The sequence below is a fragment of the Pelodiscus sinensis genome, chromosome 3 (assembly GCF_052426305.1).
Source record: "Pelodiscus sinensis isolate ZL-2025 chromosome 3, ASM5242630v1, whole genome shotgun sequence".
In the NCBI taxonomy this organism is placed as follows: domain Eukaryota; kingdom Metazoa; phylum Chordata; order Testudines; family Trionychidae; genus Pelodiscus; species Pelodiscus sinensis.
The window spans coordinates 62,132,401-62,155,831 of record NC_143054.1 but is presented as its reverse complement, the minus strand read 5'-3'; the positions used below and the strand labels follow the sequence as shown (position 1 = coordinate 62,155,831).

Genomic DNA, 23,431 nt, shown 5'->3' with positions numbered 1-23,431 from the left:
GGGGGGGCAGCCCATGCGCGCCTGGGATGCCCCCCCGCCGGCTTCCCCCGAGGCTTTCAAAGCCGCGGAGGGGCTCCGGCGGCGGGGCATCCGGTGTACAAGACGACCCCCGATTTTTGGGGGATGTTTTTTAACATCAGAGGTCGTCTTGTACGCCGGAATATACGGTATCTTAATATTTCTGTGGTGGTAGTTCTAAGAACGTACTTAAAACCCATATAAGCACATGAGGACATAACCCACTCACTAAAACACTGTATTTCAGTCACTTAGGAAATCTGTAGAAGTGGATAAATCTTTGGAAGTCCCCCATAATCAAGGGGAGTCAAGAAAAATGGCTATCCTGTAAACCAAAGCAGCTCTGTTAACATTAGGCCAGGTATTTTAGTATTATTAATTTTTTTTCAAAGTGTCAAAATGCAGTAGCTTTAAATTGTACATGGCTGCAATATTACATGAATTATTTGGGTTTTTTAAAAGTATGTACAATAATTCATCTTTTTCTAAAATTATTAAAAAATATAGTGCATAATTTTTGACAATTTGAGTTGTTAATGCTACTATGAACTACAATTGTCAGTCTTTAAAATGTTCACATTCCAGGCATTTACATTTGGACAAATGGATTTCTTGCCCCTGTAAGAGCATGATGCAATGTATAATTTAAGAAACTTTTCTAACATTTTGTTGCTAATATAAATGTCATACACTAAATATAACAGCGATAATAAATTATCAGAATATCTCTCTTAAAGGTCTGTATCAGTTTACCTAGGGAATATCGTCGTCCCAGCACATATTTTAAAAATGCTTTTTTTTTTCTTTTTGGCTTTTTTTTTTCTTAGGAACGTTCCTCATTAACAACTGAAAAAATAAGATTTGCTCATGAGCATGCTGAAATGAAGAATCTAGAAGATATTGTTAGAGCTATAAAACCAACTGTACTTATAGGTAATTATTTAATCAAATGATATATTTTAAGAAGTGAGACTTTGTTTTATTGTTTGCATACATATGACTATCCTATATAGGGAAAATTATGAGCTCCTGTGAACATCTATCAGCATTCTATAGTATTTGGAAAATATCTTGCACATAAGTGGATGCTACTGTAAATAAACAAATTATAATAATAAGAATAAGAATAAAACAAACATATAATAATACTTTCATTCTAAAGCCTACATATTAGTCTGTTTTCTTGAACTTCTGTTGAGGAGAGAGATCTTCTTCCTAATATTTCTGTAGTTAAAGGTACAGGTACTTAGTATAAATAACCTCAGAAGTCATAATGATAAAAGTGAAGCATACATACCTATAAGACTGTACAGTCACTTGCATTTTTAATCTGATTAAACAGATTTCTGGTTTCAGTTATGTAGTATAATCCTGTAGTGTTCAGGCAAAACTGTCATTGACTTTAAAAGAACTGCAGGATCTTAATCAGGTTGAAACAACCAGCTGAAAGGATGCTTCAATTATCTGTACTGCAGAGTGAAACCAGTTTTCTACCACTTCTTTCAGAAATGAAAAGGCAATGCTGAATTTTTGCAGTATAAGTAATCTTTTAAAATCTGTTTATTCACTAAAACTGTTCATTGTTAGAAAGTGTGAATATATCTTACTCTGTGCCCCCTGTCATGAAATTTTAAAAAGATGTAATTTAGTATTGAATTGCTAATTCCACCCTGTACCACTACTCACTATGATATGTTACCTATTGCTTAAGTCAGCCTCTGTACTACATGACTAGATGATAGCTAATGTAATGCCGATTTTAAAAAAAAACTCCAGAGGGGATTGTGGCTATTACAATCTGACATGCCTACCTTCAGTACCAGGTACATTGGTTGAAACTATTGAGAATAACAGAAGTCAGATACAAAGGTGAACAGACTATGTTGGGAAGAGTCACCCTGACTTTTGTAAAGAAAAATCAGACCTCACTAGCATTAGAATTCTTTGAGTGGCAACAAACATGGGCAAGGGGGATCAAGTAGATATAGTGTACTCAGACTTTCAGGAAGCCTTTGACAAAGTAAATCCCTCATCAAAAGCTGTCAAGCAAAAGAAACAGTCATATTAAGAGGGAAGGTTCTGTCATGGGTCAGTAATTGGTTAAATGACAGGAAACAAAGGGTAGGAATAAAATAATCACTTTTTACAGTAGAGAGATGTAAGTAGTGGGGTTCCTCCAAGAATCTGTATTCTGACCTGTGCTGTTCAGCATAAATGATACTCATAAATTATGTGGAAAAAGAGTAAAACAAATTTGTAAAGTTATTCAAGATAGTAAAGTCCAAAGGAGATTATAAACAGTTACAAAATTGGGTGAGTAGGGAACAGATGAATGGAAGATAAAATTCTTGTCACCCTATCTCAAAATTAGAATATTATATATAGAAATATATACTAGATATATTAGAATTGGAAAAAAGTTCAGAAGAGGACAAAGATTATTATGGATATGGAATAATTTCCATATGAGAAGAGATGAAAAAGATGGGGACTTTTCATCTTAAACAGGTGACTGAGAAGGGATATATAGGTCTATAAAATGCTGTAGATAGAGACAGTGGGGGAGTGTTGTTTACCCATTCAGATAACAAAAGAACCAGAGGTCACCCAACAGAATTGATAGGTAGCATGTTTTAAATAAATGTAAGAAAGTACTTCTTTATACAACACACAGTGTACTTTTGGAACTTATTACCAAGAGAATGTTGTGAAAGCCAAAAGTATAACTGGGTTCAAAAAAGAATTGAGTAAGTTCATGGAGGCCATCAATGGCTATTAGCCAAGATGATCAGGGATGCAATCCTATGCTGTGCGTGTCCCTAAACCTCTGATTGTCAGACTTGGGACTGGACAACAGGGGATGATGGATCGTTTGATAAGTGCACCGTTATGTTCATTCCCCCTATAGTGTCTGGCACAGGCCACTATCAGAAGACCTGATACTAGGATAGATGGACCATTAGTCTGACCCTGTATGGCCAGTTCCTGTGTTACTGTGCTCCCGCAGCTCCATAGCATACAAGGGAAATTTAGGCCTTGCATTCTTTTCAAATGTTGCAGTATTCACTATTATCTGAAGTAATCTTACTATCATGGGGTATGTCTACACTACAGCACTATTTCAAATTAACTTAATTCGAAATAATTAATTCAAATTAAGCTAATTCAAATTAATGCATCTACACACAAACTATTTCAGAATAGCGTTTTGCGATTTCGAAATAGCGCGTCCACACTGAGGGGACCCTGAACCGAAGTTAAGGCTGGCTGAAACCAGTGCCAGCAGGGCATCAAGTTAGGACTTAGTGTGTGGGGCTGCTGCCCGAGGCTAACTGAGCTCTGTGCTTAAAGGGACCCTACCCCCACCCCGGACAGACAGTTGTCAGGGTTCCCCGCTTGCTTGTCTACCTCAACAAGGGACAGCAAAGCAGTCCTGTCTTGGAGTTCTCTGAGTGCCCACACTTGGGACACCACTGCACTTCGCCATATGGAGCCAGAGCTGCCCCTGGGCACGCCATTGCATCTTGTGGGGTCGTTGCCATCAGCCCGGCTGCACTTTCTGGGGGGCCCATAGGGTGAGGTTGTCAGGATCCAGGAGGCCCTGTGGGAGAGTGTCCACTCTGAGGAGCCCTCAGAGCCACTCTGGTCCTCCCCACTGGGGGCTTGTGCCCCATTCCTCCCTCACGTCCTTCCACTTACCCCTCCCAGCCCCCCTTCCTGATGTCAAATAAAAGACACATATGTTCAAAAATAGAAACTGGGTTTATTGAACAAAACTGGGGAGGGGGGATGAACCTCTTGGGAGACTGGGAAAAGGAGGTGGAGAGGGGAAGAGAGGAGGGTGGGAGAGGGGAGGGGAAGCCTGGGAGGAGGGAGCTGGAAGGGGGAAGCAAGGGGAAGAAGGAGGAGGGGAAGCTCAGGGCCCAGGGTTGGGGGGTCTCGACGGACCAACTTGATTTTCATGCAAACCTGCTCCTGGATTCGCATGTGGCCTTTGGTGGCCAGGCTAACAGCTATCCTGCATTCCTCCGTCTAGTGCGGCGATCATGGACGATGGGGGCATGGGAACCCCAAACCTGAATAAGGTCCATGATCTCCACCCTGGACCAGGAAGGCTCCTGCCTTCTTCAGCCCCTGTCAGGCTCCTGGGAGCTGGCAGATTGCTTCTGGGGAGCGGTGGAGAACTGGCTGCCAGTGTCTTGCTGGCTTATGTTTTGGGGCCACTGGGTCAGGAGCCCCGGGTGCCACTGCTGGCTCTGGTCTGGCAGGCTTGGAGCTGGCACAGGCACTGTGGCCAGAATCTACCCCTTTAATGGGGCTGGGGCTGGGGGAGAGGAGAGTACGTTTTCCTGGTTGTGCCCAGAGTGACCACCAGGGCTCCTTGGGAAGGGCTGGAGGCCTCCTATTTCGAATTAAGTGTGTACACAGTACTTAATTCGAAATAGCTATTTTGAATTTAGCGTTACTCCTCATAGAATGACATTTTCCAAATTCGAATTAAGCGCACCGATATTTCGAATTAAATTCAAAATAGCGGTTTGCATGTATAGATGCTATTAAAGTTAATTCGAAATAATGGCTGTTATTGCGAATTAACTTTGCAGTATAGACATACCCATGGAGGGCTAGGGCATGGCCTTTACCAAAACTCCAGCTGTCCAACCAGGCCGGTTAGTACCATTAGTTTCAAACAGTCTTTCCACTAAATTGTGGAGAAAGAGGTTGTTTATGCTTCATTTTTTATTGTGGTTGCAGGAGGGGGTGGAAGGAAAGCATTGTATCAGAAACATATATGGCAATTCATTGCTTTATCTTGTCAACACATTATACAAATATTAACTAACTAGTATTCTTTGCGTGCTTCTCTGCATGCATTCTGCTTCTGGTGTGCCAGGCCCCCCATGACCTGGAAATTGGAAAATGTTAGCCAGCAGCATCTGCTGGTCCTACTTGCTCCATTGGTGCTCTTGAGTCTCCCCATCCTTGAACATATAAAGAAGGAAGAGTACCAACATAACCTCAGTTCCTCTGATTCCTGTCTGTGAGACAAACTCAGCTGGCAACATCCACCTTTTTTCTAGTTGCATATTTGATTAGATTTTTAAAAATACTTTGGTATTTAGATTTAAATTTAATAACTAGATTTTAGCTTTATTTAGTTTATTTTCTGCCCATTGTTTTGTAACTCCAGCTACTGAACAGGTAAGTAACTTTCCTATTGTTATCACTACAGACACAGTCCTGATGTTATGCACCTGAAAAAGTTCTGCCTTTGTTTTTGTTACTGAAGTGGAAAAAACCAGCTAAATTGTATTAGAGAAGCTATAGTAAAAGAAAATGCTATTGTACCGTTACTTTCAAAATGACATTCAAGAATATCTGGAACAAATTGCATTCCCTACATTTTCTGTCATGTGCTTCTCTTCTCTTATTTAGGAGTTGCGGCAATTGGTGGTGCTTTTACAAATCAGATTCTCAAGGATATGGCATTCTTTAACAAGCGGCCAATCATTTTTGCCCTAAGTAACCCAACCAGCAAAGCAGAGTGCTCTGCAGAACAGTGCTATCAGATGACTGAGGTAATGGAAGGTCAATGTGCACAGTCACTAAACGTAGTGTTTAGATAAAGAAAAATAATCCGTAATTGCTTTGTTACTTATGTTTTAAAAATTGATTTGTGTTAGGTGAATTTAGAAGCTGAAGTTTATAAATGCCAAGTAGTTAATTTTATGTATGGAGATCAGTTAATTCTATGTATGAAGATCAGTAAATCTAACAGTTTCATTGAAGCAAAATAAAGCACCAAACAAACAAAATGATCTTTGAATAGTTTGATTTTAATTTGCAATTCAGAAATGATAGGCAGAAAATATTTCACCATTTTTTATTTTTAAATAATTTACTGGATTATGAAGCAGCCATATTTTTATTATATCTTAAATGGCATAGAAATGAAAGCGTGATGTGTGTTCAGCTAACTGTTCCTTTGTGCTGCAGCTAGCCCTAGAGAACTTCCACGCTATACTCCATCTGCAAAAATCTCTCCACTAAATTAGGATGGAGGAGCATTTGATAAGTTGGCAGTGCATGATAGCAAGCCTGTAGATGCTTGTTTAATACTCTGTCCTTCATTTCTGTACTTTATCAGTACTTTTCAATTATGAGTGTCAATAATATGATAGGTTTGATTTAGTTCCACCTTCTAACTCATTTAAATGCACAGTGACCCTTAAAGATATATTTTGTATTTATAAATGGTCAGTAAGATAGACAAGCTTCTTGCAGGAAGCAAAATATTAGAAATCATTCAGGATTGTGAATTGAGGCCTCTGTGTTCAGATTTCTGATAGCTGTACTTTTTCACCTGTATCTTTAACTAACTGTAATGTGTGACTAAAATTAAAAACAAAGAACTATAATTTGTAATTCATTTTAAAAGTCCTATGGTTCTAGAGTGAATGTCAATAATCACAGCAGTTTTATATAACAGCAATGTTTAAAATTGCCAGTGTAAGTAACTGATCCATCTGCCTTCTGTATTGGATTATGGGTTCTGCACTGGATTTTCCCCTTATCATATGGAAGTAATATTGTGTAACTGTCATACAAACAAAAATATAGCATGTCTACTGAAAAGTACATATGACAGTGCAATGCAAGAGTAAAAAAGGAATTCATGCCCAAAGAAGGATTGGTTATAATGGACAGCTACATCCAGTAACCAGAGCTAAAAATACAATAAACAGTTCTTGCATGACACCAAGTTAAACACAATATTCTTTTGAAAATCTAAATGAGACCATTGGTGTGCTTTAAAATACACATTTCAGTTTCCTAAAATAAATTTACATATTTCTTGGTACAAGGAGCTTCTTAAAACTATTGATCAGTGAAAATTAATCAGTTTAGCAATTTTTAAGGGGGCTAGACAAAGGACCCTTCTAGGACTGAGCGAGCATCTATTCAACTAGTAACACTTTTTAAATATTTTGTTTTAGGGGTGTGGCATTTTTGCAAGTGGAAGCCCTTTTGACCCTGTGACTCTTCCAAGTGGGCGCACCTTCTATCCTGGGCAGGGTAACAATGCATATGTGTTTCCTGGAGTTGCCCTTGGTGTTGTTTCATGTGGATTGAGGTATATAAGTGAAGACATTTTTCTCACAACTGCGGAGGTGGGTACACTATTCGTAATAATTTAAAAAATCCTTTAAAAAATCATTGATTATATAATAAACACTCAAATATCCAATTGCCATTCTTGACATTTGTAAGGTAATACACGTTTTCTCCTCTTAGAAGTACATTTCTCTATATTAAGCAGTTATTTTGATTTTTAAAAATAGTGTAAATTGGTTCAGATATCCAGTTTGAAATTCACTCAATCATTTAATATTTCCCACTGTGAAATCTGACACAAGATGATTCTATCTAGACCTTCTATCACATTTGAGGTGTTGATCCAGGAGCAAGCTAGAACAAAAGGGTTAATTTCTAAGATGTATACAATTTTCATTGAAAAAGATGTCAAGAAAACAAATCATTAATAGTTGAGAGGGGATATGGACAAAGAACTTGATTTGGATGACAGGTTCTCTGAATGGGAAAAAGGATATACATCTTCAATTTGCCCCTCTGGTAAAGTAAGTTGTTATAAATTATCATCTGACTAAAATTTAGAACAAAGAACTATAATTTGTTTTTATTTTTTTTAAGTCCTATGGTTCTAGAGTGAGTTGCAATAACCACAACAATTTCATATAACATTTGACTTTTGTTAAGAACTGGTTTTTTTTCTTTTTTTTTTTTCTATTCAGAAGATGCTCTGTTAGAGAAGTTGTAAAGAAGGGGTCACATACTTACATATGTGGTGATTATGTCCAATTTTGAGAGGAAATTATTAGAAGCTTATCTTATGGTCAAATGGCACCTTTATAAGAGATTCCCTGACCTAGTTACTTGTAGATCCTTTTAATAGACCTTTATTTTAAACAGAATGATAAATTAATTGTTTATTGTTGGCAGTAAGACTTTGTAGTGCACATTATTACGAAAATGTGACTTCTCCTATGGAATTGTGGTATAAACTGGATTTGCAATGAAAAAGCTTTCACACCAGATATGTACTGAGATGCTTTAGAGACCACCCAAACCATTCAGCAATTCTGTCACCACCCATCCTGTTGCTTTAGAACACTTGAGGCACCTTTTGCTGAGCAACTATGGTTCAATTCTCTGACATCAGTAGCCTGATGCCAACAAACAAAGTCTCATTTTGGATCTTATCAGCCAAATTACTCTTAAAAGAATACACCAAGGGTATGTCTAGACTACATCTCTCTTTCGACAGAGGGATGTAAATTAGACACTTCGAAATTGCAAATGAAGTGGGGATTTAAATATTCCGCACTTCATTTGTATAATCATGTAATGGCGCTCTTTCGAAAAAGCGCTATTTCAAAATTGAAACCACAGTCTAGTCGCAGTTCATTCGAAAATAGAAGCCTTTTTCGAAAGATCCTGTAAACCTCATTTTTTGGACTGTGGTTTCAATTTCGAAAGAGCACCATTACATAATTATGCAAATGAAGCACGGGATATTTAAATCCTGGCTTCATTTGCACTTTCGAAGTGCTTCATTTACATCCCTCTGCCGACAGAGGGATGTAGTCTAGACACACCCCAATAGTCCTCCTCATCATTGGTCTCTTCAAATATGTCCTCCCCACATTCTTGATTACCAGACACTCGGAATATTTCACTCCAGGCTGTCACCCAGGAAGTCATGAAACCAGCCTGCCAGTGACCAGCTCACTGTTGGCATGTATATTCCATGCAGTTTGTGCACCGGAGATCTGCTTGGGATAAAAATAAGCAAAAAGCGTATACATAAACTTATTTAAAAACTTATTTATAAAAAATCCCGCAGGTTCAAAGATGAAATAGTAAGGGAAAACAAACATATATGCATTACACAGAAAATAAAGATGCACATCTAGTTTTAAACTTTCATATTAGCTAACATCCCTTTTCTAGTAAGAGTAACCTATTGCCATAAAGCAGTTCTCCAGCATTCCCTCTTAGCTATCAGAGGTAGCCAGGATTGAGAATCCTGCTTTGAGGCTAACCCCAAGTTCTCATTGGTCTTTATTTTAAACCCTTTTCATTTTGAAAAGGTTTTCCTTTTTTTCATTACTATAGGTATTCAAAGATGGACATTTTCTTTTAAATTCCAACTGTACCTCTGCTTTGGTTCCATATTGTTTTTTGTGGGCTGACAGTGGTTAGGAACTCAAAGCCAGAAACTCCCTTGCCTGATTCCTTTACAACGCTGTTGTGAGGTGATGCTAATGTTGCATTACAATTTTCTGTATGTACACCTTCATAACCATAACACATCTCACAATGATTGTTAAGTTCAGTGCATTATAAGCTTTCCTAAAAGATCTTACTTGATCTATGTCTTACAGGAAAACAACATAGTATTTAATCAGTTGGTTTAATTGTTTATATTTTGGGGTTTAATTCTTCTGTTCTCCCAATGGGGTGTTTGGACCCTTATTGTCACACACACACACACACACAAGACAAAACATCTTATAAATTTGGTCTCCCTTTTTAGAATACTCTTGGGAGGAGAGCTCCCTAGACAGTAAGCCAGATTCTCTGAACACTATCTTGATCCTGAATAAGCAACATATGATGTATTATGTTAACATTTTATTGTAACTATGCCTTAAGAAAGTTTTTAAAAGGAACAACAAGTTTTCTTAGAACTATAGTTACATTTTTTGTGTGTATGTATGTCATATAGGAGTGTGTGTGTCAGCATGTGCGTGTGCACTACAAAATACCTTATTTAGATGTTTTTATTATTGCCTTCATTATTATTTGTAATTCTTTCAGAAGTATCTTTCTCTTTTTTGCAGTCTTTAGTCCAAGGATTTTTAGCATTTTTTGTAGGGGAGTTCTCTTCTGAGAAATTGGTGGCAGGGTTCCCTGATCCCGTTTCCTTATGCTGCACTCGGCTACGTTTGCCACCATCTTTTCTTTCCATTTTCTCTCTGTTCTTTTCTCTTTATGCTTCTCTTTTATTCTTGGTTGTAATTTTATTTTCTATTTTTTCTTCTTTTTTTGCTGTCTTGATGGGAACTTTCTCTTACTGCTCTCCACTCAACAGAAGACTTACATAGTGATTGGAGAGTTTGGGGAGATGCTCCATTGATGGTTCTGAAAGTTCAGTCATACATACATACATACATGAGAGTAAAGGAGAAAAACCTATGAGTTGCTGTCAGATTCCTACCCTGCACATGTGAGCTTCCCCTGTGGCCATCTGCATTAGGTGCCACTGTGAGAACAGAGACAAAGAGCATCTCATTGCATTTCCCATAGTCATCCTGCTTAGTTTCAGTGTTTAGAATTTGTGACTTCACAATACTTTCCATTACAGACCATGTATTTGACACATACATGCTTTGCTTCATGAGCCATCAGAGAATATGATTTGTGATTGAGAAACTTACTCAAACCAAATTCAGCAAAAGCCCTTTTATCTGGCATGCTAGAGAAATGGAGGTTTAGTGTAAATTAAATATGTCAGTTAACTAAGAGGTAGTGGTTTGGAGTGTGTGTGTGGGGATGGGGGACTGAGGTACAGGACGGGGCATAGGAGGGGCTGACCCTAGGGTACAGGCTCTGGAGGGGGTTGGGGTCTGGCATAGGGATGTTAGCGATTAGTCGACTATCAGATAAGCAATTGCTTATTGGATGGTTGAGTAGCCACTTGACTAGTTGCTTCCCCCCTCACTTGCTGCCTCTATAAGAGAGAGGTGTAGGCAGAGGGACAGTGGGAAAACAGCACAAGCGGGGATTGCTTCAGTCCCCACTGGTGCTGGTTCCCACTGCCGGCACTTCTGCTTTTGAAATGTAGAGCCCTCCAGAGCCTTTGTACATTTCAGAAGTCCAAGTGCCAGCAGGGAGCACTATCCGAGGCAGTGGGGCTTGATGGGGAGATAGGGGTCACTGCTGGGAAGCACCCAGCCACCAAGCAGCCCCTATTCACACCAAACGGCCCCTGTCTGTGGCCATCCCTGGTTGCCACGAACAGAAGCTAGTCCAGCACCAGCCCCTGTTTGAGGTGGACAGGACTGTCTGCCATGAACAGGAGCTGCTGGACTCAGCCAGTGTGAGCCAGGACCAAGCAGTTCCTGCTTGCACTAATGGCTGTGCCACCGCATTTTAAATGTAGTGGCTCTTACGACATTTAAAATGCAGAGCAGCAGCATGGTTGGTTCTAGAGCCGGCATTTCAACATCCTTAGTCTGGCAGGAAGAGTTGGGGCACGGGAGGGGTTCCAGGTGCTGGAAGGGAGGCAGGAACTCACCTCTGGTGTCCCCCAAAAGCAGCTTCCTATCCCTTCTGCTTCTGGCAGAGGCTCAGCCAGGCAGATCTACTACAAGAAGGCATGCTGCCTTTGTGTGCAGGCACCACCTCCCTTAGCCTTCAATGGCTTTGGTTTCCAACCAGTGGGCTGGTAGGGGGGAAAGAAGCAGTGTGCCTACAAAGCCACTTGGCCACACCTCCATCAGCAGCTGGGACAGGGAGCTAGCTATGGGGGTCACTAAGTGAGCACCCCTAAATCAGACACCCTTGCCCTTTATGTGTCCCAACCCTTGCCCCAAGCTTCCTCTCACACCCAAAATCCCTCCTAGAACATGCCCAGCCAACCCTCACATGTGCCAACCTTCTGCCGTCCCCACTGCAAACACGCTATAAACTGGACTTTCTGTGCAGATCAGAAATGCTGGTTTATTGAGCTAGCCAGTGGTGAAGTGCTAGATAAAAGGGCTGTTACTCTGTGTATTTACTGTAGGGGATTGGAACCTTTTCTTGGTCAGGGGCTGCTGACTCCCAGGCAAGTAGATTTTGCATGATCCAGCTCCCCGGTGGAGCCTGATTGTGATGCTTAGACACATTCCCAACAGCTAAAGAGATCAGAATAGCCAGCACCCAACTTCTCTAAACTTCTCTTCTTCCTCCTGCTGAGGTTGTCTTGATGGAGGAAAGGCAGGAAAGTGGGCTCAGACAGCTGGGATCTAGGCTGTTCAGGGTTAAGATCAACACCTTGAATTTCATCTGCAAAATAACTGGCAGCAAATGTAATATATTGCTCCTTTGGACTACACTGCTTGCTGGTGGACAGCTGCATACTTTTCCAACTGGAGTTTCGAACACTGGTTTCATTAAACAAGGTATACTCTGGCATCTTTAAAAGGTGCCAGCAGCTTGCCCTCTCTAAGAGGGACATTTACAATTTCCATCCATAAAATTAGTAAAAGGTCCAGAATGTTTCCATTGGCTTTAACCATCCAAGAAGGGCAATGATCCATCTCCTAGGACTTGGGATAATTACATGCTGCATGCTCAAATCCTCCCCTGTAATTTCAGCTGGATATGGTATTCTTCACTTACTGTTCTAACTTGCTTCAAGTTGTTAAAAAGTTGCCTCGTTTCTTTCTAGAAGTAGCTTCATTTTGGTTTGGGTTAAGTGATTCATTTATATAGTTTGTAAAGTACTTTGGAATACTGCTGGATGAAAGGTTCTGTATACATGGATTGAAACATGTTTTAAGTGGCAGGCTGAAAGACCAAAAAAAACTGGTTGCTGACAGACAGTTTTAACTTGCAGTCAAACAACAGTATTCTGTAAACTGGGCTCTTTAAATTATTTCTTAAAATAGGCTCTGACTGTGCAGATTTTGCTGTATAAGCTATTATTCAGTATGAAAGTCCCTCATGAAATTTTACATGAACAAACATCTTTACCCTACTACATGATTAGGCTTGGTAGCTCCGAAGATAGTGCCCAGCCATGCAAGATAAGAATGGTGATAGAATACTCACAACTGGTCTTATACTGCTGGCACTAATTGTGTGGGAAGAAACAGCATGTTTGAATCTTGAGTAGGTGTACAAGAGCAAGGAATAACACTGATGGACTATTAAGGCAACCCTCACCAAAAACCCCCCAAAAAACCCAATGTCACAAATCATTTAGGATAAGATTTCCATTGAAGTTGGGGGAAGGGGGGGAAGAGGGTATAAATCTTCTATAAAAGTCCAAAATCAAAGTATACCTTGCTTTTCATGTAGGATTTGAAATAATGTTAATATTAAAGCTGAAAAACAATTGTGAATGGAAATGCCAAGCAAGCTCCAGATTTTAAGACTCCCAAAACATATCTTGTTAAATGAAAAGACTTATTCAGCATGTACTGTAGACTTATCTGTAAAAGAGAGCTATTGAAAATATGAAGCAAGGCTGCATGCCTGCAACTATTGTCCTCTTGCTTTGCCACCTCTTCAATTAATTCTGATAGAAGGAACAGTTCACTTATTGTAAGTACTCTCAGATTCTGTCTTCAGGTGTTCTGTCCTTCATGCCAAGTAACCTAGAATATAACTGATTTTGGATGATAAAGCTAAAGTATTGTGAGCTATGATGCCTCCTAATTGCAGGCAATTTCTCTGTAATGACAAGGAACATTACCTGTTCTTCTAAATGTTACCAGGCACAACAAAAATGTCAGAGAATGATGAACTAATGAAATACATTTGGCACTATAAACCCCACAGTTAATTTACTTCAGAGATAATCCTGTTAAACCTATTCATTATAGAAAATATGTTTTCATTATAGAAAATATGTTCTGAAAATATGTAGCTACCACGTGCTCAGTCTTGGATGACATCCATTTTAATGCTTGACCATTTTCCTATCTATTCAGGACATTAATTAATTGAAAATTACTTTACTTAGTCATAGTAATCTTGAAGAAAGTGAATTTTCCTTTAAAAAGATTAGTGTTTGCGGTTATAACCGGTTTCAAAATGGCTTGGTTAGAGAAGTAGAGCACATAAGCTTTTTTAGCTTCCTGTGAGTTTAGTATGTTACTGGTCTTATCCTGAATAGTGTCCAGTCCACTTTTATTTTCGAACTTGCTTCTATAGTTTCTTGCTACAAAACAAAATATTTCAATACTGAATTTACCATGTGATGCTTTAAACTAACAGCAACTAATTTCTTCAAGCTGTGTTCTCAGCAAAATCCTAACCTATTAAATCCAAGAACAAATCAAATTACAGACAACAGATTTCAACTATTCTTCTGACAAATTTACCCCGTTTTATCAAAGAGCTTGTTTACCATGGGAGAAGGGGAACCAAACAACCACTATTAAGGGGAAAACCAAAATAAAATAAAATAAACAGGATTATCTTTTCTAGTCCTAATTATTATGGCTCCCTCTAGTGGATTTTTAGTGGCCAATATACTTTCCAAGATCAATTTAAAATACTGACAGTTTGATAACAATAGTTGGTGTACATGTTAATGTACTGGGTATATAACCTGCCCTTGGTCTGGCCAGCATTCCTTCTTTCAATAGAATTTAAAATAAGACTATGTGTGAACAACAGTTGAGCACATGATTCCACAATTTACTTATAATAACATTACCCCTTTTTAGCCTAAGTGATTAGCTGATACTTAAGGCCTTGGAGATTGTTTCAAGAAAGTGAAGAAACTGATGATAGTCAGATATTTATGTGACGTAGTCTTGGGGTTTTGTTTTTTTTTAGGGTTGGTTTTTTTTTTTTGGTTTGGGTTTTTTTTTTTTAACCAAACAATGTACACAAAGTCCTGTTTTACTAAACACAGTAGGGATCAGACAGCCAGAGAAAGCATCTTTGTTCACTGTTCCTTCAAGTCACTTTTCAGCTAGCACTTAGCATAAAGGGCACTCACTCTGAGACTTATTTTTGCTTCTCTGTCTACTTCTGACACATAGCTCCACACTTCGCATTTTCACTCAAGACTCCATGTTTCAGCTCCTACTTCAGCCACACCATGTGTCAGCTGTCTGTAGACAAAGGGACATTTAACTGACTGCTTCTTCATTTAGCCTGAATGGAAAGAAGCTGTCATACTCAGTGGTTTCAGTGAAATTTGCAACTGCCCATAGATCAAAGACAGGTTACCCAGGGCTATCCAAACTAAAGCATAACAACAGCGGTGAAAATCCTAATGTTATCTGAAATCAAATTCAATTCAGTGCTATAATCCAAGACTAACAATAAACTCTACAGAGACAAGCTGAATGAGGTAATATCTTTTATTAGGCCAACTTCTGTTGGGGAAAGAGAGAAACTTTCAAACTATCCAGAGGTTGTCTTTAAATCTGGGAAAGTTGCATAGAGCATCACAGCTAAATACAAGAAGGAACTGATTGTATAGCATAAATAGTTAACACAAACATTCTAACAACAACATGGTCTGGTAGCATTTTATAGACTAACAAAACATGTAGATGGTATCATGAGCTTTCATGGGCACCGCCCACTTTTTCAGAACATGACCTGTTAACATACCTGTAGTCATAGGTTAAAAGAGGGGGATAGATAAGCCCTAAATTCATTATCTTTATTCCAACCATGACTCTTAATGTCTGGCTGGGGTGTCCAATTTTGGTGGGACATATTCTTGGTGGTTTCATCACGACACATTCTTTAAAGAATCTTTAATTCTTGCAGACTCCAGGACAATCTTGAAGGATTGTATGACCTAGCAAAGTTATGAATTTAAACAACTAGGCTAATATTTTGACGGTATTGTGCTGGTTTCTTTTGAGGACAAGGATTGAGAAATCAGATTCGGAATGATTGTTTTGTGAAAAATGTTCATCCCTGGGTGATATAGTATTTTTCTCTTTTTTCATCTTTCTGCATGAGTTCATTTGAGAACATGGTATTTTTCCTCTCTAAATGCTCTCATTACTGGAGCATTTAGTGTACTGGGGTAGGTATACCACATGTGAAAGGCATGTGTATGACCCATGAATTTTGAAAGATGTGTTGTGCGGACTATTGATCGTTGTAGCAGTGAAGATATGTCTGCATGTTTTACAGGTACTGTTATTTCAGGTTCTGGTGCAATTTCGAGTTGCTAGGTCCTGATCTGTGGATTGTTTGCCTCTGTTGATGAGGTTGGGGGTTGTTTGAAGGCCAGAAGAGGGTGTTCAAGAAAGATTTCTTTCCAAGTATGATCTTGCTAGAATATAGATTACAACTGTTTAATGATACATGTATGGGGGTTCCAGTGTGGGGACATAGGTGACAACTAGGGGTGTGCAAAGGGAGTTTCTCCCTCTCCTTCCCATATTGAAGCAGTTTCTCTTGGGATATTTGGGTGTCCTGTTCTATGATATGATGTACTTCTGTGGTGGAGTGTCTGTGTTTGGTAAAGGTTAGTGTTAATTGTGTTAAAGTCTGTATCCCAGATTTTCTCCTCATTTTGTGGTTTCAGAGGACAGGCTGTAGATAACAGATTTTTTGGTGTGTGGTGGGCAGTTACTGGACTTGTGGAGGCAGTGTGATGATCCATGAGATTCTTGTATACAATTGTCTGTAGGGTTCCATTCTTGATTGTAGTGTCCAGGAGTTTGATGCTAGGGTAGAGTTTTATAGTATTTAGTAAAGCTCCAGGTTACTTTTGTCTTTGGGTTTCTGTCAGTGTAGATTCCACTGTAGATGTGTTTGTGCCCCAAACATGTGAATTCAGAATCTTTGCACACCAGTGTCCAGCGAGGCAGGGCATGCACCCTATGCTCATGCTCCAATGTGAAGACATAAAGGGTGAAGCAGCCTTGAGCCTCTAATTCTCTTCCCACCCATTTCAACAAGACACAGCCTAGACTGTCTCTAACCCGTTTCTGATTGCCAGAATTCACTTCCAGTGAAACTATGCTTCTTCGTTTCTTACTTATAATCATTTGTTTTAATTTTGTTAATGCTCCCTTACCCCATCCCTCAAAAAAAAAAGCAGCAGTAGGCCAGACATGGGGAGACCCCATGTGTTTAGCAGGGTAAAGCACTTTGTACTGACTGTTAACTATAGCAGTTTCAAAAACCACCAGGTTCAAGTCCCATTCTTCCCGCAATGGACTAGTATCCATCATAGATGAACACAGCAATGCCTGTTCTGGCTCATAGGAGCACATCTCCTATATTAGTGTGCTATCTGCTGCTCTTTTTCAGCATTCCCCTGCAAATCCTGAGAGAGAAGACTCCATCTAAACCTATAGGAGCAATCCATAGATTGTAATTCCACAGATCCAGGAATGGAAACATCCCCTGAACATTAATAGAAGATTCTGTCTTTGGGGAGTTTCCCACTAACTGTGCACCACAACCCCAGTTCAAGCAAGGAAAGGAAAATGAAGCGGGTGCATATGACTTGAGCAAGGTTAGTCCTCAGTGCCATCTACAGCAGCAGCAGCTCCAGAGAAGAGAGGCCCAGCACTGTTCTCTAAAGCGAAAATGCTTGCCCGCACTAAGCGTAAATACAGCTGAGATCAAGCAATACATCCACCCCTGAGAGAACTCTGAAATCAGAGAGAAGATCCAAAAATCCAACACCAATAAAAGAGAGCACCAAAATACCAGCAGCAACACTTAGGGAAAGGAAGACATACTCACTTGTACCAGCACTGGCACCAACATCAATGTTGGCCTTGGGCCCAAAAATCCCAGTTTCCTGATCCTGAGAGACGCCTTAAGACAAGCCTCCCTCGTTGCTCTCCTCAGCATTGAACCCTGAGCCAGAATCCTTTTCAAGTAACGAGATATGCCTTTGACAGCCCCTCCTTCCTTGCTCTTCTGGTACTAGCACAGGCTTTGCTGCAAAGCCAATACCAGTGGAGTCAAGCTACATGCATTGGCACTGCTACCGCCAGAAAGAGATTGCTTCCTCTGTTATCAGGCAATTCTTTCCCTCCTACTTAAGCAGAGAAACCATCATCTGAAAGGCATGGATAATACCTTCAGGCGTGCAGTACTGAATTCCAGTGAATTGCAGGACTGGCAATAGATAGGCTACCCATGATTAGGCTGGTACCCACACAACCTGCCAACATGGCTGTACTGCCCCTACTGAAGCCTAATCTCTAATAGATTTTGCACAGAACAATCCCACATCTGGATTTTAAAAAAAGGCAGTCTCGTTTATCACCAGCATTGCTGGCTAGCGCATCTTCACCAGGAGGGATCTTTTGAGGACATGGCAGAAGCAGCAAGGGAGACACTCCAGCTTCCCCCTTCTCTGAAGGAACCCTCCTTACAGTCAAAGCAATTACACTGGCTCCAACACTAGCAAATGATGACTTTAGGGCTTTCTAGGAGTTGTTACTGAGGATAGCTGAGACATTGAATATCAAATTGATGATGATCTAAGAAAACACATACAAAACTATTCAAAATCCTAACCTACATAGTACCTGCAAGAATCAACCCTTCTGATTGAGTAACACATTTTTGGCATGGAAAATGATCTGTAGCACACCTCTTCTTTGCTTTGCCCACAATCAAAACAGCTGAAAAAACAAAACCAGATTCTACCCAAAGACTTTGAGCACTTTTGTCCCCACCTGATGTTATGTCATTGTGTCTGACATCCAGGAGAAAACCAGATCCAGAGGTTTTCTTAATGGGGATTCCTAAATACAAAGATCTCAAAAAACTGAACCTTTTCACCTAAAAGGCCTTTTCTCCTTGGTATCCTTCAGACTTCTTATTGTGAACTGTCAGATTTCATTTTAAAAATATAGCTTCCTTATGTGAAAGAGAAAAACCCGTTACCTAACTCGGCTGCAACGGGACTGCAGGGAAGATCATCAGTGAAGGCCATTAATGTGCTACATGTGGCAATAGATAAATTTGCACAGCCACCAGATGGGCGGCCAAAGAGTCTCTATGGAATCCAGGAAAACAAGGGAAGTCCAAATCACAATTCAAGGAGTCCTGTGAGGTCATTAACCTGTTTAGTAAAAGGACAGAAGAGGTGCCACATTTCCTCAAAGACTCAAGAGTATTCCAGATCCTAGTGAATATACACCATGGAACTGTATCGCAAGACCACCTGAGACATCATTTTCTCTTAGTCGGCATCCAAAGTATCTCAAAGTAGTACAACAGGAAGTTCTGACAGGTTTCAGTTGGCACTTTACATGGCATTTCTCCCAGATCTGCAACACTCAGCAGTGCAGACACACTGCAAAATACAGTCTCAGCGTATCCTTGTGGATCCCTCTTTAGGTGTGCATCTGTCCCAACCCTCCCTCGATTTCCTCACAACTTAAAGTCTGTGTTAGCTGAGGACTCCAAAAGCAGGGTTGGAGGACAGGTTTTTGGGATCCACATAGACTGCAACGTCTCAAAGAACCACCGTTTCTTCTTTGAACATGTGTCATTGTGGATTCCATTGTAGGGGTGCATCAAGACTACACTCTTCTTTAAAAAGAGGAATGCAAATGAGGGAAATCAAAAATGCAAATGAAGTGCAGATTTACAAATCTCACGCTTCATTTGCATAATCTCTTCTGATCGTTTTTTTTTTGAAGAATTTTTTTTAAAAAAAAGCAGTCTAGACAGCGTTCTTTCGGGGGGGAACCCTTTTTTGAAAGAACCCTGTAAACCTCATTTTTTCAGAAATAAGGGCTATTTTGAAAAAGTTATTGGAAGAGATTATGCAAATGAAGTGTGAGATTTATAAATCAGTTTATTTATAAATCAGTGCTTCATTTGCATTTTCGATTTCCCTCATTTGCATTCCTATTTCGAAAGAGGAATGTAGTCCAGATGCTCCCTAGATGACTGGCCAGCAATAACCTTCAAAATAGTGGGTGAGGAGTATCAGCTTCATTAGTCCAATAGTGATAGGAGTACAGCTCTCCCAATTTTTGCATCTGGTCTGGCAGCCAGCTCAGTGTAATGCATGAGAAATATGAGCACCTTGCTTCATGAAGCAGCTTTGCAGATTTCCTATATTGGTATATTGTGGAAGCCTACTGAAGATGCTTCTTGATATCTAGTGGAGCTCTAATAGTGACAAAGATACATACACTGTGTTATCTCTTTTAAAAGTCTCTGGGGTGTAGGATCTTGACCCTTGGATCAGTCAGCTATAACTACAAATAGATGTTGAACCATTCTGAAAGATTTGGTCCTATCAGTATAGAACTGAAGAGCTATGGCCATGTGGTTTGGAAAGAGCACAGGGAGGCTGATGGATTTATTCAAATAAAATTCTGAAATAACCTTGGTAAGGAATTTGGCTTGAGGTATCAGTTCCTTATTGTCTCTGTGCAACAGGGTGAATACAGAGGACAATAAATAAATCAAACAAAAGCACAAGAATAACTAAAACTCAATGCACATTTAAAGCAAATATACACGTTTCTTCCATAAAGTAGCTTTTATTTGCTACAAAATACTAGCTATAAGAACTGTGAGCAGCAGTGCTGTGCAGAAAAATTTTCATTTGGCAAAATCAGAAAGCGTACTTGCTATGAAAGTTACTTTCAAACTGATTTACTGTAATTATAAGTTTAAAATTCAGTCTACCTTCTGCTTTATTTCTAGGTAATAGCGCAACAGGTTTCAAAGAAACATTTAGAGGAGGGTCGTCTATACCCTCCATTAGTCACTATTCAAGATGTGTCACTGAAAATTGCTGTGAAGGTAAGTGATTTAAGTTAATTTTGCAGCCTCTCTCCACTCCCCACACACTTTCTATATGTTAAAATTAGATTAGGTGAAATAAAATATTTTCAGAATTCATTAGTCATTTTAAATGGATCTTCATATTAAGCAAGCAGAGGGGTCTTTAAGATCAGTTTCAAATTCATACAGTTTAGGCATAGGAGTCAAGAAACTTAAAATATGCTCTGTGTTTAATTGCAGATGGCTATAGTAGAATGTCGTTTCTACTGCTTATTCTGTACCACCTGGTTAGTTAAATGTGCTGTTCATGGTACCTGGTCCAGAGTGTAGAGCTATAAAATCCTATATTGTCATTAGTTTTCTTTCCTTCCGTTACCTTTCAGGAAAATAAACGTCTTCTCTCATGGCAGACTTCTCCTTTCTTTGGCATGTTGCTGCTTGATTTTATTTCAATCCTCCTTATCTTGACCCATCAGAATAGTTTTTTGTGAAGTCAAATATATGTTTTCCATGCATGGATTTTGCCAAATTGACCGTATTATGGTTGTAGCTTATAAAATACCCAAAGTAATTGCATAACGCACGAATTTGGAAGCCCTGAAAAATAACAGACCTCGCCCCAGTTCTGCCTTCTCCAAGGCTTTTTGTCTCCTTTGAATTTTATTTCTGAGTGGGTTGTTATGTTTTACATAATCCCATTATTGAACAGCCTTTTGAAAGAACAGTTTTGTCAATAGCTTGCTATCTGTGGAACGTTCCTTTTGAGTCATTTGGTAACAGGATACCAGGTACATATTAAAAACCCTTTTTGTAGTTTGTTTATTTTCAGGTTGATAATACCTGTGTTCCATAGATGTCAAAACATCTCAAATAGACTTGCTAAAATCAGACTGCCTTTGTGCTTGCAAATCCTTTCTAAAAGTGCTGGAAACTCTCCTCCTCTATTCACTGTGACAAGATTAATATTTTTAACCTAGATGCAATATTTTTTAACTTAAAAACATGTACATGTGTTATTTGGGCTGTGCATATTTTCCAGGAAATACTGGAAGTTCAGGCTTATAAACAAGGCTCCAGGGCCTAGCCACACCTTTCTGCCTCCAAGCTAGATGAACATTTCCAAAGATATACTGAATTTCTATTTGGAGATTAATTTAAACTTTAACAATAACGATTTATTCAGTGGTGATAATTACATGCATGGACCCAAAGAGCCACTCTTGGGGAAATACCCAAAGAACTTCAGAGGAGCAGGTTGGAGTCAAGATCAGTCCTAGAAAGCAAGTCACAAGATGACAACTTTTCCATTTGGGATCAAAGCCTCTCCCCAAGCCTAACCCATTTGTGAGCTAGAGAAGTAGAAAGGTTTGTCCTTCACTAGGAATAGGAAGCTTAATGTGTGTGGGAGTAACAAATGCTGCTTCTTGGAGGTGGAATGAAGGTAGAGAGAGGGGGAAAAAAGTGTACAATCATGCAGATTTTCCTAGACAGCTGAGAGGACAATGTAGAAAATGAGTTCAGATTCCTTCTGTATTCAGTTTTTCTGTCGTCAAATAAGCTTTGGTGGTGCACAAGATGCTTCACTTTTTGTTTTTGTTCAAAATTTCTCAGGAATGTAATGAGGCTTATACAAAACTAAAAAAAATGTAAATTTGTGGGGGGGCCTTCAGTTTTCTGTGTAAATAATGTAGAACGGGAGCACAGACAGAAAAGAAGCCACCCTCCTAAAACATTTACTAATGGAGGGGAAGGGGATGCCTGTAGTCTATAGCATTAACCGATAAATTTTTGCCTAACAGTTAATCGATTACACTATTTACGTTTTTAATTTTTACTTGTACCTTTGATACACCATTGCAATAAAATTAATTGGTTGTAACTGTCAACTTTGGTTGTGTGTTTTCAGATTGCTGAACAAGCCTACAGCAATAAAACAGCATCTTTCTATCCTGAGCCTGAAGACAAGGAAGCATTCATCCGCTCTCAGGTTTATAGCACTGATTATGATAACTTTGTGGTGGATTCTTATGTCTGGCCCAAGGAAGCCATGAAAATACAGACTGGAAAGCTTTAAAAGAAAATGAACAAGATAGCAGTAATTGAAAGAGTTCAAATACATATTACTTCTCTGTTAAATCTAAAAATTATTTTTAAAAAAATCTTTAATAGAAAATGAACAAAGCAGCAATACTTGGAAGAGTTAAAATGTAGTTTTCTGTCAAATCTAAAAATTCTTATTTTTTAAGAGTCTGAAAACTTTTACAATAAGACTAATATTTTCTTAAAACTTTGTATTTTTATTTCAACTTAATTGATTAAGCTGCTAAAATAACTACACATAAGAATAAAAATTAATTTGGGCATCAGATTTTGACAAGTGTTTGCCTTTTTTGCTTATGATTTTCAGATGACTAGAACAGAAGGTTATCTATTATGGAGAATCACATCTCTATACATTTCTGATACATTGTAATAGAGAACTAAATCCCGCTCTCAGTGATGCCACTGACAATTTTGTCACTAACATCAATGAAATCAGGATTACATGCAAACTGACAAATTGAATAGTCTTAAACATGCACAATCTGTTTAAGGAAAGGCACAGTACAATTTGCATATAAAATAGCTATACTATTATCTTTAAATAAAAGCGAAAGCATTTTTAAAACAAATATGTAGACTATTTTTCCCTAGAAAAACTGCATGTACATTTGCAATCATGCAGGTGCAATGGCACCAGCCAAGAGAAAGTTTTTTAATGAGAGAAGTTAATGACTATCTCTTAAAAGTCAAGGTGTATCTGGTTGAGTGGGTTTTTGTACTAATATATATATTACCTATGTTAATCTTTAGTATT

At 39.0% G+C, this 23,431-nt stretch overlaps 1 protein-coding gene across 1 annotated transcript in view; it reads left to right on the top strand.

Moving 5' to 3' along the window:
- ME1 (malic enzyme 1) overlaps positions 1-22,942 on the top strand; it is a 227,456-nt gene extending 204,514 nt beyond the window's left edge. Inside the window, exons 10-14 of the mRNA XM_075923820.2 lie at positions 846-951; positions 5,455-5,597; positions 7,017-7,190; positions 20,494-20,592; positions 22,481-22,942. Coding sequence (XP_075779935.2) covers positions 846-951; positions 5,455-5,597; positions 7,017-7,190; positions 20,494-20,592; positions 22,481-22,648 — 690 coding nt within the window. The 3' untranslated portion in view covers positions 22,649-22,942. The remainder of the gene's footprint in view (positions 1-845; positions 952-5,454; positions 5,598-7,016; positions 7,191-20,493; positions 20,593-22,480) is intronic.
- The last annotated feature ends 489 nt before the right edge of the window (positions 22,943-23,431 follow it).